This window comes from Mustela erminea, chromosome 14, assembly GCF_009829155.1.
Source record: "Mustela erminea isolate mMusErm1 chromosome 14, mMusErm1.Pri, whole genome shotgun sequence".
Lineage (NCBI taxonomy): Eukaryota > Metazoa > Chordata > Mammalia > Carnivora > Mustelidae > Mustela > Mustela erminea.
Genome location: NC_045627.1, coordinates 66,943,619 through 66,957,453, shown reverse-complemented (window position 1 = coordinate 66,957,453; position 13,835 = coordinate 66,943,619). Strand labels below are relative to the sequence as shown.

The following is a 13,835-nucleotide window of genomic DNA, read 5'->3' as shown; positions in this document are numbered from 1 at the left end:
TCAGGTTCAGTGTTCCTCTGTGCCAGTACTACCTCTGGGGTAGCCCCGTGGAGAAAACACTCCCCTCAGGGAATACTCAGACCCACCACACACCTTCCCACCGCTTAGACAATGAGCAGAACCAGACTCAGTGCTCCAGATGTTCCCTGACCCGCCCAAGGCACAGTGTGGTCACTGCCTCCCTTGATATTTGCGCTAGACTTCTCATAATGTAACCTAAGGGTATTTGGGATTTTTTAGTAACCCGAATCCATATACTGGTAGGCAGGACAGAAGCATAGTTAATTAAGTGTCAGGATTTTGAAGTCATTAACCGAGGTTCAAATCCTAGCTGCATCATTTTCTGTCCATAGCACCTTAGATAAATAGCTTAACCTCTCTGGGTCTCTCTTCTTCAGCCGTGAAGTCGGCATTCACTGAGGTATATAACATCTGTACTCTAACACCCCGCTCAGCACGGGTGCAGTGAAGTCCAAATGCAGTAAGCTACAGAGGGCCCCTAGCAGGTCACCTTGCAGGCACCTTGTAGTCACGAGGTAAGTATGAGCCACTGTTATGGTTTACCCGCCCCAGGGCTCCAAAGAGAGTGCATGGGCTCTGGGGTGATACAGGCCTGGGTTGAAATGTCGAAGCCAGCACTTGAGCCACCTTGCCTCCCAGCCCCAGGTCACTCAGCTACAGAACGGGGGGAATCACAACTGTATTACGATGATGACATGGGGGTCAGAGGTAGGGCGGGCAGCCCCTGCGACCGAGGTACTTGACAACTTCAGGTACCAGTGCCTACTCAGGTCGTCTGCCAACCACAGTCAGGTTCCCCCGCAGCAGGCAATGAGCGTTCAGCCCCGGACTGTAGGACTTCACATGGGTCATGAATGGCATCCTTCACTGAGGACCAGGAAGGAGAAGCTACAAAGCGGAGAAGAGAGGGGAAAGAAGAGAAGGCAGGAGAAACAGCAGGGGGTGGGGAGACAGGAGGAGGGGCAGGAAAATGACCCTTTCAGCCTTGCTTGAAATCTTGGAGGAGTCAGGCGGAAAGGTACAGAAGATGCTGGGAAACAGCTAAAAATGGAATCCCCGGAGCCAGTGCCCAGCCCAAGTCTGTCTTCTCTCCCAGCCAGGCTGCCCCTCGGGGTCGGAAGCAGCTACAGGCTGCTGGCCATCTCCAAAATAAGCATCCCCTCAGTGTGCCCAGCTGTGCCTGAAATAGATGACACTGGAGACGGGGCAGCCGGGCAGGGCGCCCTCCGCAGAAGGGCCAGCGAAGGTCAGAGCTGACTGAAAGCCAGGAAAGGGGCCAGGCCCCCAAAGCCACAGGAGAGTGCCCTGGGGCCAGGCTTAGCCAAGGGTCCCTACCTGGAGACAGGGCAGAGGGCAACCTGTCACCCCAAGGATGGGCTGGGCCATTCAGAAGCAACAAGTTCTACCCCCCGGGCCGGGGACACATGGCTGCCCACCTTGGAGGTGTTTATGTCGGGGCCCGGAGCAGGGAGCGGCGCAAGGCCACAGGAGATGCTGCTCAGCTGGCAACCCTCTCAGTGTCCCGGCTTTCATCTTTCGGGCAGGAATTTGTCAGTCTTCAGCTCCTGCAAAATCTGGCGCCTGGCGGGGCGGGAAGGGGAGTGGCGATCCTTTGTGCCAGGGAGGAAATAACCAGGCCCCACAAGGCCAGTGAGGCCAGGGCCAGGGTTTCCTCCCCTCCAGGTGGCACTCAGGTCACCCACTCACTGACCTGCTGTGTGCCCAGGCCTAGGCAGTGGGTAAAGAGAAGAGAAGCCAGCACCTGGGCCCCCAGGAGCCAGTCAGATGTGGGAGGATCAAAGCTTGGAGGCGTGAAAATATTTGAATATAATTTCCTTACAAAATTCTTAGTGTCTCCAGAGGAAATCTATTTCTCTCTGCCAAGCTCTCACCCAGCCTTGCCTAGAATGCCCCCAGGAACAAGAAGCTCACCACATCCCAAGGCTATCTGTCCCCCTTCTCTGAACAACTACAGCTGTTAGGAAAGCTGTCCTTGCACGGATCCAGAAGCGTCCCCCATCCACTCCTTGGCTCCCCCTGAGCCTTCTCTTCTTTAGGATAAATACCCCTTTTAAGATAATGCTCTCCAACCGAGGCTGGGGTGCCCTTCCCGTTTCACAGTGAGTCCGAGACAGCCTCTTGGAAGAAACAAGATTTGTCCTGGGCCCTGAAGAACAAGAGAGTTCGGAGTGACGGACAGAAGCGAGGAGCGCTCAGTGGGAAAACGGAGCTAGCAAATGCCTGGAGAACAATCTGAGGCCAATGGGGAGAAAGGAAGGGAGAGGAGGAGAGGAGGGGCCAGACGGAGGGCACCGGGGCCAGCTCTGGCAAGGGACCCACTGGGCCCACAAGCTGCCAGCAGTGCAGGGCAACCAAGATAGGGCCAGGGCCCTCCGGGCCAGGCAAGGGGCTCCTTCAAAGCAGGGCCGCCCATCAGTCCCAGAGTCTTATTTTAGATTCCCACCTCCCCAGCCCTGGCTCATCTTTAACCAGGGGTCGGCCCGAAGCAGCAGGCTGGCTGGTGGGCGGGCATCTGCCGGCCCCTGTTTGGAAGGCGCTGCTGGCCCATTTACTGTCTCCATAAACATCCTCCTGCTGGTCAGCACCCAGCACGGGGCAAGGGAAGGAGCCCCAAGGGCAGGAACATGGCTTGGACAGGTAAGGGGTTTCTCTACCCCTCTGGGCAGCGCCCTGAAACCCACACCTGCCTCCACCCTCTCCATATACACCCAACCGCAGGAAAGCTAGGAGAAACAAACACTTTGTGAGGTTCATGGAAGGAAGGGTAGAATGTCCCAGAAACACTTGGAGTCACAGACTCTAAGATTCATGGACAGAGGATCTTAGACATATAGATTCTGACTCATCTGGTTTAGTGGTTCTCAAACTTTTTTTTTTTTTTTTAAAGCACTGAAATCCTTTTGTCCAACAGAACCAAAAGCTCTGGTTCAAGTCTAAGAGGAGGTCACAGAGCCCTGCCAACTCAGCTGCCTCAAAGATGCCTCTGGAACCCCAGTGTCCCAAGGAACTCAGCTGGAGAACCATAGATCTTGTTCCAAGAAACAATTTAGAGAGCATGGTTTGAATTTCACCCACATACAGGGACTTGGTTTCAAGGCTTCCCGCTCTAAGGAGAGGACTGGTTTGTGAGTTGTCTATTTGGTGGGATTTTTAAGTTAAGTATCCCTTTCTAACCTACAAACGATAGCCGTTGCCATTTGTGTAAACACTCTTCCACATCCTTGAGCCTCACAGACTCTCCGAGAGGTAAATGGCACATGTCTAATTATGTCCAAACAACAGACGGGGTGGTTGGGCCACAGAGAGGCTGGAAGGCTTGCTCACAGCTAGTGAGTGGCCATGTCAAGTCTTGGCTCAGCTCTCCTGCTTCTGAAATGTGGGCTTTGTCTCCAGTCCTGCAAGGCCCCAGCTTCTCTGCTACACACACACCCCGCCCTGGGACCCCCTGGTCTCTCCAAAGTGCCTCAAAACTGTATCTTGGGCCAAAGAGATTGTAGGTGGAAAATCTGAAACTGCCATTTCTGGGTATTAGAAATAGTCTAATATTGGGCGCCTGGGTTAAGCCGCTGCCTTCGGCTCAGGTCATGATCTCAGGGTCCTGGGATCGAGTCCCGCATCGGGTTCTCTGCTCCGCGGGGAGCCTGCTTCCTCCTCTCTCTCTCTCTCTGCCTGCCTCTCTGCCTACTTGTGATCTCTCTGTGTCAAATGAATAAATAAAAAAATCTTTAAAAAGAAATAGTCTAATATTGCCAATCATATAAGATCGCACTTTTCATATATTCATTCTGGTTTAAAACAAAAAACCAAAAAGCCAGAGTGCACTGTGAACAAAAGGACGAGACAAAGCCCTCAGGAGCCTTCAGGGAACTGTGAGGCAGACAGACTCACTGCTGAATCAGGGTGCTGGGCACGCCCCAACTTCCCCAGCCAACACTGCTAGGGCTCTGGTGGCCTATCTGTGCCCAACATGTGCTGCTGATCCCTGACATCCTGAGCTCTCATGAGCTCCACCCGGGAAGATGGAGGATGGCCAACTCCCCACCCCTGCGAGATACCCAGACTTCGCAGGGGGACCAGGTGGACTCACATTTAGAGAAGCTAGGAAGTGATACAGCCCACCTTCCTGGGCCCAAGGCCCAGTTCTCCTGAGCTGTGTGACCCTGGGCAAGTTATCAGATCTCTCTGAGCCTCTGTTGCCATATCTGCAAAATGGGCACAATAATAACATTCCTTACAAAACATTTGAAGGGCTTACAATGTCTTCTTAAAGAGCAGGACAGTACATGATGCAGAACTGCTGGTACCACCGAGACCTCCACGTGCCTCGGGTGGTCAGGCGCAGGAAGGGTCGTCAGAACAGGGGAGATCAGGGCTTCCTGGTGGAGGGGAGGGCTTGGTGATGAGCCCTGATAGGATCAGCAGAATTGAGGGTGAGCAGAGAGAAGTGTCAGGAAAAGTCCCTGAAGCAGGAGGAACAATAAAATTTTGTTTTAATCAAGAAGAAACGAAAACTAGCAAAGAGGAAGAAATCGCCATCAGCATCCTCCGCTCTTTCCCGCATCCCGAGTTTCGCTCGACTTCCTTAAACTAATATTTGCCTCTCAGCCCCTGGCAGCCACAGCTGAAGGTAAATATTGGTTTTGTCCAGGAAGTAGAAGCCCCAGATGGCAGTGTGGTCCTCTGTTGCCCAGTACGGTCACACTCTTTGTGCCGCCCAGCTGATGCGCACCCTGAATGGGAGACCTAACCCAGGGCCGTATCTCCAGAGAGGGCCCAGCCTCTCGCTGCAGGGAAGCCAGGCTGGCTCGCCTGCCCACAGACTAGCCCAAGAGCAGCCTGCCCCTCCGAAAGCTCCCCTGCCTGAGCGTCTCTGTACATCTCCATCCTCAGTAGGCAGGTGTTACCAGGACCTGGGAGCCTCTGCCTCAGCTGGCTGAAGCAGAACGCCATGAGCTCTTGGGAACCCCCTAATGCCCTCCTGAGTTCAGCCACTACCGCTTGGACGTGGTGATATCTTCTCACACTGACCTTACGCCCAGATCAGCCTGGAAGATAGGAATTCCAGGCCCAGCCTGGCTTCTGACTAGCTGGGAGAATTCGGGCAGGCCCTCTCCCATCTCTGGGCCACAGCTCCTCCTTTTGAAAGACTTGACAGCACGGAAGCCACCAAATTTTCTGCTTTCACGGCTCTCTCTCCTTTGACGCATGCGCCTACCCCCTTCTCTACAAGTCCCCTCTTCGCTTCGCTCCCTCCCCAAAGGCTCTGTTCCCCCAAGGGCTAATTCCCCACCTCTGAGCCTAAGCACACCCCTCCTGTCTGGCCTCAGCTGTTCCTCCCCAACCAGGCCTTTGGTTTCACCTTATGTGGTTCCTGACTCGAAACTCATCTCCTACAGAAAGTCCTGGATTACTCCCCACCGGTACCACCCCCGCGCCACACAGTTTTACTCTTCAGCCACATTTCCCTGAACAAGTGGATTTAGGTCACCTTGGAGCAGTTAGATGATGACCCCTAAAATAAACACTCTTCAAGGAGAGGGGCTGGATTTTCAACTCTTGCGTCTCCCCTGCCCTCCCTACCCTGCACAGTACATGGGCTGTAGGGGGCCCACAGGGTATCAGGAGACCCTACACTTGAAGTCTGGGTCCACCAGCTTTCTGCCAGGACCCACAGAGCTGCTCTTCCCGAGCCAACATTTCTAAGAAGAGCAGGGAGACCTTGAAAAACTGGGATAAGAGCTTATCTCTCTAAGTATTAATCACCCCATAAAACTTGTGTTTATTTGCTTGCTGGCAGGTCCCTCTTCCTGGAGGTAGGAAGCTGTTATTCTTGGAAATCCAAGCCCAGGCTTGGGCCAGGGCATCCCGAGGCCAGAGGTGATCTCCTGAACTCCAGCATGTCGGGAGCCTGGAAGGCATGAGGCAGGCCTGCAGAGGCCGTGGTGGGGGCACCGGTGGGCCTGGCTTCAGTTCAGGCAGTGGGGGGTGGGATTGCGTGCCCGCCTGGAATGGTCACTGAGAGACAGACCCCAGCCCCTGTCTGCACTCTGTCAGGGGAGACAACCCATCTGTCCGTGGCCTGATTTGCAGATCTGCTGGGTGCCAGGGGCCCCAAGATATCTCTGATCTGAAGAGCAGGTATGGGCCAGGTAGGGTTTGGAGAGTTTGGGCCGTAGGTCCCACAGACAGACAGGAATGGAGGGGGCAGACCTAGAAGGAAGTCCCTAAAGATGAGACACTGGTTTGGTGGGCAATCACCTCAGGAAAGAAAGCCCATCTTCAGAGCTGCCAAGGCAGAAAGCAACCTCTCAGGAGATGGAGAAACTCAAAACTGGCTGAGGAGGGAGTGCAGGGAAAGCCAGAGGCACTGGAGGGATCCGGGCCAGCTGTGGGGAGTTGGGGGCGGTGGTAAGCATTGAGGAGGATGGGGAAGGAGACTGACCCCCCGACTATATAGGGCAGAAGGTGGACCCCAGAGGGGAGGCCACCGAATGAGGGTATAGAGCAGCGTGCCAACCTCCGAAGAGATCTTGGATCTCTTCTGTTTTTACATCAAAAAATATGAGTTTAGGAAGAACAAAACAAAGTAATATTTTAATCTGCTAATTGAATTCAGGGACCAACATCAGTGTTTGAAAATGCCCAGGGATTACTGTGATTTACAGCTTGGACAGGAATCTGCTGGGACCTCAGGCTTACCCAAGGTGCCCAGAGGAGCCCGCTGGGAGATCCAGGTGCAACTGAAAAAACTTCCTGAAAACCCTTTTAGAGCCTAAGAGGGGTAATAGGGCCAGGCCCGGGGAGACTGCCTGGGCTGTGTCCCAAGGTGGGGCCCATCAGATCACTCTCCAGGTCACTCTCTGGGCCCCAGAGGTTTGGAAGTCCCATCTCACCTAGCATGTCCCCTTCACCATCCCCTCCCTACCCTTCCCGGACCTTCTAGACCCCGCCTAAGCCCCCTTCTCCAAGAAGCCTTCCTGGACTCCATCCTCCCTCACTGACCTCAGCCTCCTCTGATTTACTGCCTCCCTCCATACCTAACCTGCTGGAGGTTTACTGGGGAAGGTACTGCAAAACACCCAGTTCAAATCCCAGCCCCGCCACATTCCTACACAGGTAAGCCAAGCGTTCCATGGGTCTTAATTTTCTCCCTGGCAAATGGGAATGAAAAAACACTCTGTCCAGGGCCAGCTGCTGAGGTTAAATGAGATAGCTGGATGGAAACCATCTCAACAGATGGAAAGGATCCCATGACCACAGCTCTAAACAATTTACTGTCTTCTCGTGGGTTATGCCCTGATGGTGTCTGGAGCACTTGTTTTTCTCTCTGATTTTCCAGTGAGGCTGGGCTATCTGTGAGCGAGGCTGGGTCTACCTCACTCCCCACCACTTCCCTTCATCTAACAAGCTACCTGCCCTCCCCACCACACTCCCCTACTGAGCATCCAAATAATCCTCGGTGTCTTTCACACACCAGACACAAGGTTCTACTCTGGAAAGAAATCGTGGTAAGACATGGTTTCACCCTGAAAGCCTTCCCCATCTTGGGAAAGACCTATAGATGGGCCAGAAAGTTCAGCCGATGCCTCAGTGCTGAGAGAATCCCAGGCACCATGTGGTGGGACCCAAGAAACAGAGAAGAGAGCTCACTCTGGAAGGCTTCATGGAGGAGGTGGCTCTTGAGCCAGGCCTTAATGCCAGAGTGGAATTTTTTTATTTCTGGGGACTGCAGGAAAAGGCATTCTTTGCTAGGAAAGGGAAAAGCAAGAATGCTGCCCCTACTGCCTTTACCCCTGTCCCAACAAGACTGTAACTTTTTTTTAGAGATGAGACACTTCTGTCTCCCACATGTACCCCCCCACCCCTGCCCCGCCCAGGGGCTAAGTCATAGTATTCACAACCTCTTCACAGATGAGAAGTCTGAGACTCAGACAGAAGTGTCCAGGCTGGAGCACAAACTCAGGCTCCAGAAGTCCACTGCCTGGAAGTGTGAGGCCCTAAGGACACGAGAGTAGCTGAGGGTGTTCACTTAAACTTGGGTTAAGCTTCGTCCTCCCCAGGATGGATGGGGAAGACGGACGGTCAGTGCCTACCTCCAGTGTGTCAGCTGCTTCCTGTAACTTGGCTCTTTAAGCCTCCAAAAGAACCCTGAAAACAATTTACTATTACTTACCCCTATTTCACAGATAAGAAAACTGAGGCCCTGCAGCTAGTACAGGGTGAGGCCCGGAGCCCACCTGGGGCTGAACCAATACTCTTTCCGCCTCCAGCAGGAGCACCCACTGCACAGAGCAAGAGGAGAGCAGCTCGTTGTCGGGCAGCCTGGGCTCCTTTTTCACTTACTAAGACCTGGAAGGGCTTGCTTTCAGGCTCTTAACCTGTCCACGTGAATGTGTACTTTTATGGAGTTGAAAAACAGAAAGTACCCAAACTATTAATTAATAAAAACAGACTGCTGATGTTTGGAAGTCAACAGAAATGCTTCTGACAATTACTCATTTGTTTTTACTTTCACTGTCTTTTTTACTCAAATGAAGGTGTTTTGAAAAGAGCTTCACTGTTCCTTGGCTCTGAAGCCAGAAAGGAACGAAAGGGGAAAGAAAAAAAAAAAAAGGTTTTCCATTGCATCCATGGCGTTTTTGTCCACAGAGATGGAGGCAGGGGTGGGAGCTGGGACGAGCAAGCACAGGCCGGGCACTGACTGTGCTGGGAGCTTTATTTACAGCCTCTTGAGTTTCCCTTCATTGCCCCACAAACCCATTTCATAGATGGGAAAGCTGAGGCTTCTGCTGGCTCTGCCTGGAGACACAGCCGTTTTGCCCGTGAGCTGATGTATGTTCAGAGTCAGCATGTGCACAAGGGAGCAAGATGAGAGCGATCCTAGACCAGGAGTCAGGTGACCTGGATTCTAGTCCCAACTCAGCCACCAGCTCAGCGTGGGACCCTAGGAAGCCTGAAACTCTCCAAGGCCCTTTCCAGCCCCGGAACTTTGGGGTAACGGGCACCCTCGCCAGGAAGCCTGGCTCCTTAGCACCCCAGGCTGCCTTCTGCTACTCTTCCTTGCCTGATTGCTGCCCCCAGTAGGGAGGCCCTACTCACCCTGAGCACCCAGGAGCCCCCAGAAAAGTCTTAGCCACCCCAGTGCCCTCTGCTCTCCCTGCTTACCCCATTCACTCCCATCCCTGCAAGAAGCACTGGGACGGGTTTGGGCCTCCTGGAGGGCTGCACAGCCCAGGGGCCAGGGGCTCATTTGGAACTGAGTGCTGGCTGCCCCGCTCAGCTGCGGTGCCTCCGGCCAATGACTCAACCTCCCTGAGCTTGGGCCTCGTCTCCTCAGGCCACACTAAGAGAGTCTGCCTCCCAGGGTGGCTACGAGCACAGCAGCAACGAAGTGCTTGACACACAGCAAGTCCTAGCTCAGCTGTGGGGTCGATGATTAATATTCATGACTTCCTGGAGGTGGAGGGTCTCTGAGGCTGGTTTCTGATGAGGGTTATATGCTGCTCAAAAGCACAACCTGAGGGGCCTTGGAGGGCAGGAATCCCACACCGGAACCTCTTGCCCAGGATGGGTGAGCTCTGCAGGACACAGGAAGGCTCCCTGAGCTGTCCCTGTGCCCACGTGTCCCTGGGGCCCTGCCAGTGGGGGAGAGGTCTGCATGCCAGAGGAACCCGAGCAGCGTCACACCCCAGCACCTCGGGGGCACGGGGAGCAGGCACTCACCGAGCAGCTGGACGCCCCGCGTGAGGCCGTAGACGTCCACCAGGGCCCAAAGCGGGTCGGCCGTGCGGACCCCGTTGAAGAAGAGCATGGCAGCTGAGTCGTTGATGCGGTAGAATACGCGGCCCTTCTTGTCCACCCAGAAAGCGATGATGTTGCCCTCGTTGGCAAACTCCTCGGGCAGCGCCTTGGCCCAGAAGCCGCTCTGGGACACCAGGTCAGGGCAGGCGTACTTGGGCAGCGAGTCAGGGTGGATGCGGGATGGGTCCTTGCTCGTGAAGCCCAGCCGCAGCGCCCCGCTCCAGCAGCACTGCTTCTTGGTGATCTGGACGGGAAAAGAAACCCTCAGAGGGCGGCCCCTGCTGGGCCCAGCCTCTCCGGCACCCACCAGGGCCCAACAGGGAGGGAGTGGGTCCTTCCCAGTGGACCACCTGGGGCGGACTCCCCTGCGGGGAGTGGGGGGGGGGGGTTCACGCCTCCATGCTGGCCTCCTCTCTCTTCTCTGGGAACCTTCCCACAGGCTGGTGACAGCTCGTGGAGGTCCCCACAGCCACACCCCTCCCCCACTCCCGCTCTATCCCACAGGGAAGGTTGAGGAAGGAGGAGTAAGAGGGTCCAGCACGAGGAAGGTGAGGAAGAGCACGAGTGGCAGCACAGAGGACGAGAAGGGCGGGGTGCAGCGGGAGCGGGAGGCATTGCTGGTCCCCGGGATGCGCCGAGAGCAGGGAGGGAAGCCCCACCTTCAGCCTGACTTGCTCGTAGATGAGGACCGGGCGGTTGCTGAAGGTGATGGCATTGCAGAAGCTGGCCTGCCTCTTGACGGCCTTGTGGCTGAGGTCCATGAGGATCTGGGAGCCCTTGGTGTGTGGGTGGAAGAGCAGTGGTGTGGCTGGGAGCCCCCCGCCAGGTGGTCCCGGAGCACAGTGCTCCTGCTTGTGGTGGCGTCGGTGAGAGGTGACAGGGAAGGGGCCCCCGATGGAGTCTGCAAAGGAATGAGCCACGATGACGAGGGTGTGGCAGAGACCCCTGAAGCAGCAGAGGGCTGGGCACAAGCAGAAGTTGCTCATGGCCCAGGACACCCACCATCACTGAAACTCACCCGCCAGCACCTTTGGCCACCATCTCTTGCCACAGCCCCCTTCGCCACCTACCACCGTGTAGTATCCATCACCACCGGCCCTGGTCCTCTGCCTGTCTCCCACCACCGACTACAAGCTACTGCTACTCACCAGTGCGTCTCGCCATCTACCTTCCACCACCCACCTTTGTGATAAACCAGGATTTACTACCAACATCCACCACCATGCCCTGCCACTCCCCACCACCATCATTTTATTTTATTCAACCAATATTCAATTACAGACCTACTTAATACCAAGCCCTGCCCTCGGAACGGGGCATACAGGCAGGAAACACACATGGATCCTTTCTCAAGAAGACAACAGCCCAGGAAAGGAAATAGGACACACGCAGGAATCACGATAAAAATGGCCGACAGTGATTAATGCCGAAAGGATGGAACGGCAGGTCACTTCTCAGGAAGGTGTCCTGGAGGAGGGGAGGAGGAGGAGAGGGCATGGAGCTGGACTGACAAGGCTAGGCTGCAGTGCACATGTGACCTTGGAGCTGCCCTTGGAGACCAGCAGGGTAGCTGGGCTCCAGGACCACGCCCATGGCTGCCCTCCTTCAGGGCCACCCCTCCCCACCTCAGGCAGCCCTCGGCTTTATACCACCCACGCCCGCCACAGGTGGGCCTCGGCACCCAGGCTTCCTGATGGAACTCAGATCGGCCTCAAGAACCTCTGGCCGCGAGGCACGCCACTTCCTCCTGCTGATCGCTCTACCGCACCCCAAAATGGGACAGAGGAAAGGATGGGGCGTGGTCCAGGGGAAGGCACGTTACAGGCATGTGGGGTTGGTGTCCAGGAGACAGGGCAGCGATTAGAAGGAACGTGGAGGAGGTGGCAGGTAGCTTGTATCGGTCACTCACTGGCTGTGTAACCTTAGGGACGTCACTTCCCTGCCAGCACAACGGGTAGCTGGAGCTCTAAGACACGTCTCAGCAGCACCGGAAGTATTAACGCAGTCTTGGCAGTTGGGGACAAGGAGAGATGTTCATTTCTTCCCCAAGATCTGTATCCTGTCCATGAGGAAGGGCAGCCCTGCCCTGTGCCATCAACTTGAGGAAAGAGAGACATGGAAGGTGGGAAGATGGGGTGGGGGGCGTAGGAAGCCACAGAATGGGACAGAAGCCTTCTGGGAGGTGTCAAAGTTTGGTTCCTCCAAGGCAGAGATTTAATAATGTAAGAAGCTCAATCAGCGTCAGGCCTTCTCAGAGGTCTTCCACTCCCTAAAGAGGAGGAGAGGTGTCCAGGAAGGAGAGGAAGACAGGAAGGGAGGAGAGAAGGAGAGAGCAATATCCTGAGCTAGGAAGACCCTGACTTCGGTCCAGGCCATATTTGTATCACTTTGCATCACTTTGCATCTTTGCTTCCTTCTTCCCAAAGGGCCCCAGACACCAGCGTCCATGGTCCATGACCAGCCAGACATCCTGCGCGTGGGAGGCGGGGCTGGAACAAGGAGGAGTTCCTCTTGTTCCCACTAAAAGAAGAGACTAGAATCACATGACAGTGCTCAAGGCCTTTAAAGCCACCAAGCAGTGAAGGTTGGAACTGCTCAGAGGCGACCCAGTCAGTCTGGGAAGGATACCCGGAAGAGGTTGGGTGGCCCCTAGATAGTACAGTGTAAGGGAGGTCATTCCAGGGAAGGGGGCTGTTGGGATGAAGGACAAAGAGTGGCCACAGGAAACCTACAGGTGCCCTGCCTGGAAGAGGTGTCCTTTGGGATAGGCCAGCCTCAGGCACCGCTTGACTGCTGGTTTCAAAAAATACCAGCTGGGGAAAGGGATTAGAGATTGTGGTACAGGTATACAATGGAATATTACTTACCAGAGAACAGGGAATGGACTACTGATATGAGAGGCAACATGGATGAATTTCGAAATAATTATGCTGAGTGACATAAACCCGTTTTTAAGAAATAGGCAAACACAATCCATGGAGTAACTGTAGGGCTTCTATACCTTTTGAAACAGAAACCTATACCCCGTCCCATTTGTCCCGATCTGAGAAATGCACACTAAGGGCTAGTGATAACACATAGCCCGGAGGTCACCTGGGTGGGGGAGGGGGGAGGGATTGCAAGGGGCACAAGGGAATGTTTGGGATGATGGATATGTTCACCCTCTGGATCGTGGTGATGATCTCATGGGTGTATACGTATGTAACCCCCCCAATTGTACACTCTGAACATATGTCAATACAACTTACAACTCAATAAAGCAGGTTGTTAAACCTGCTGAGCCCAGCAGTAGATCACAGCCTCTCCCACAGGGCCACTCCCCAGCCTCCACTCAGGTCCCATGGACCAACCACAAGACCTCAGCTTCCTTCAAAATGCTCCCTCTCCTTCCCACCCATCCTGGGTGTGGTCCTAGGATTCTGCAAAAAGACCCAGAAAACACTGACTCTGGGCATTTACGGTGGAGACACCCAGGGCCAGAGATCCAGGCCCTGGGAGGACCATATCCCTGGGCCTCCCTTCCACCGGATGACTTTGGGTGGGCAAGGGTGGCACAGGCCCAGCTACCCTGGCTGACAGCAAGACGGATGGAGAAGGAAGGTGAGGGAAACCCTGGTCCCTGGGACACAATGAGCACCCAGACGGGTGACCTCACATACAACTATGGGTACATGAAGGTACTCCAGACCCTAGGAGACAGAGACTTATTTCTTCCCTAATCCCTTGGGTCAGGAATCACACGTTTACACACATACCATGCACACACACATATACATGTCCACAGGGATGTATGAAACGGCACGTGTAGGACACAGGTCCAAGCACCCATGGACCACATACCTCTAGTAATACGGACAGCCGCGGGCCAGGCCCTGAACGGGGAGTTGATGTTCACCCACCGGTTTCAGCCTTAAGGCAAACTCTAACTGGAGAGAGGGATATCACTAGCCCATATGACTGATGAAGGCCCTGAGCCTCAGAGACACTGAGTG

General features: G+C 54.8%; 1 protein-coding gene across 2 annotated transcripts in view; it reads right to left on the bottom strand.

Moving 5' to 3' along the window:
* The window catches only part of NEURL1 (neuralized E3 ubiquitin protein ligase 1), a 79,164-nt gene that overhangs the window by 10,114 nt on the left and 55,215 nt on the right, over window positions 1–13,835 (bottom strand). For both annotated transcript variants that reach the window (XM_032313660.1, XM_032313661.1), the window contains exons 2-3: window positions 10,503–10,744; window positions 9,766–10,087 (exon numbers count right to left, since the gene is read on the bottom strand). In XM_032313660.1, the coding sequence (XP_032169551.1) occupies window positions 9,766–10,087; window positions 10,503–10,744 (564 nt within the window). The remainder of the gene's footprint in view (window positions 1–9,765; window positions 10,088–10,502; window positions 10,745–13,835) is intronic.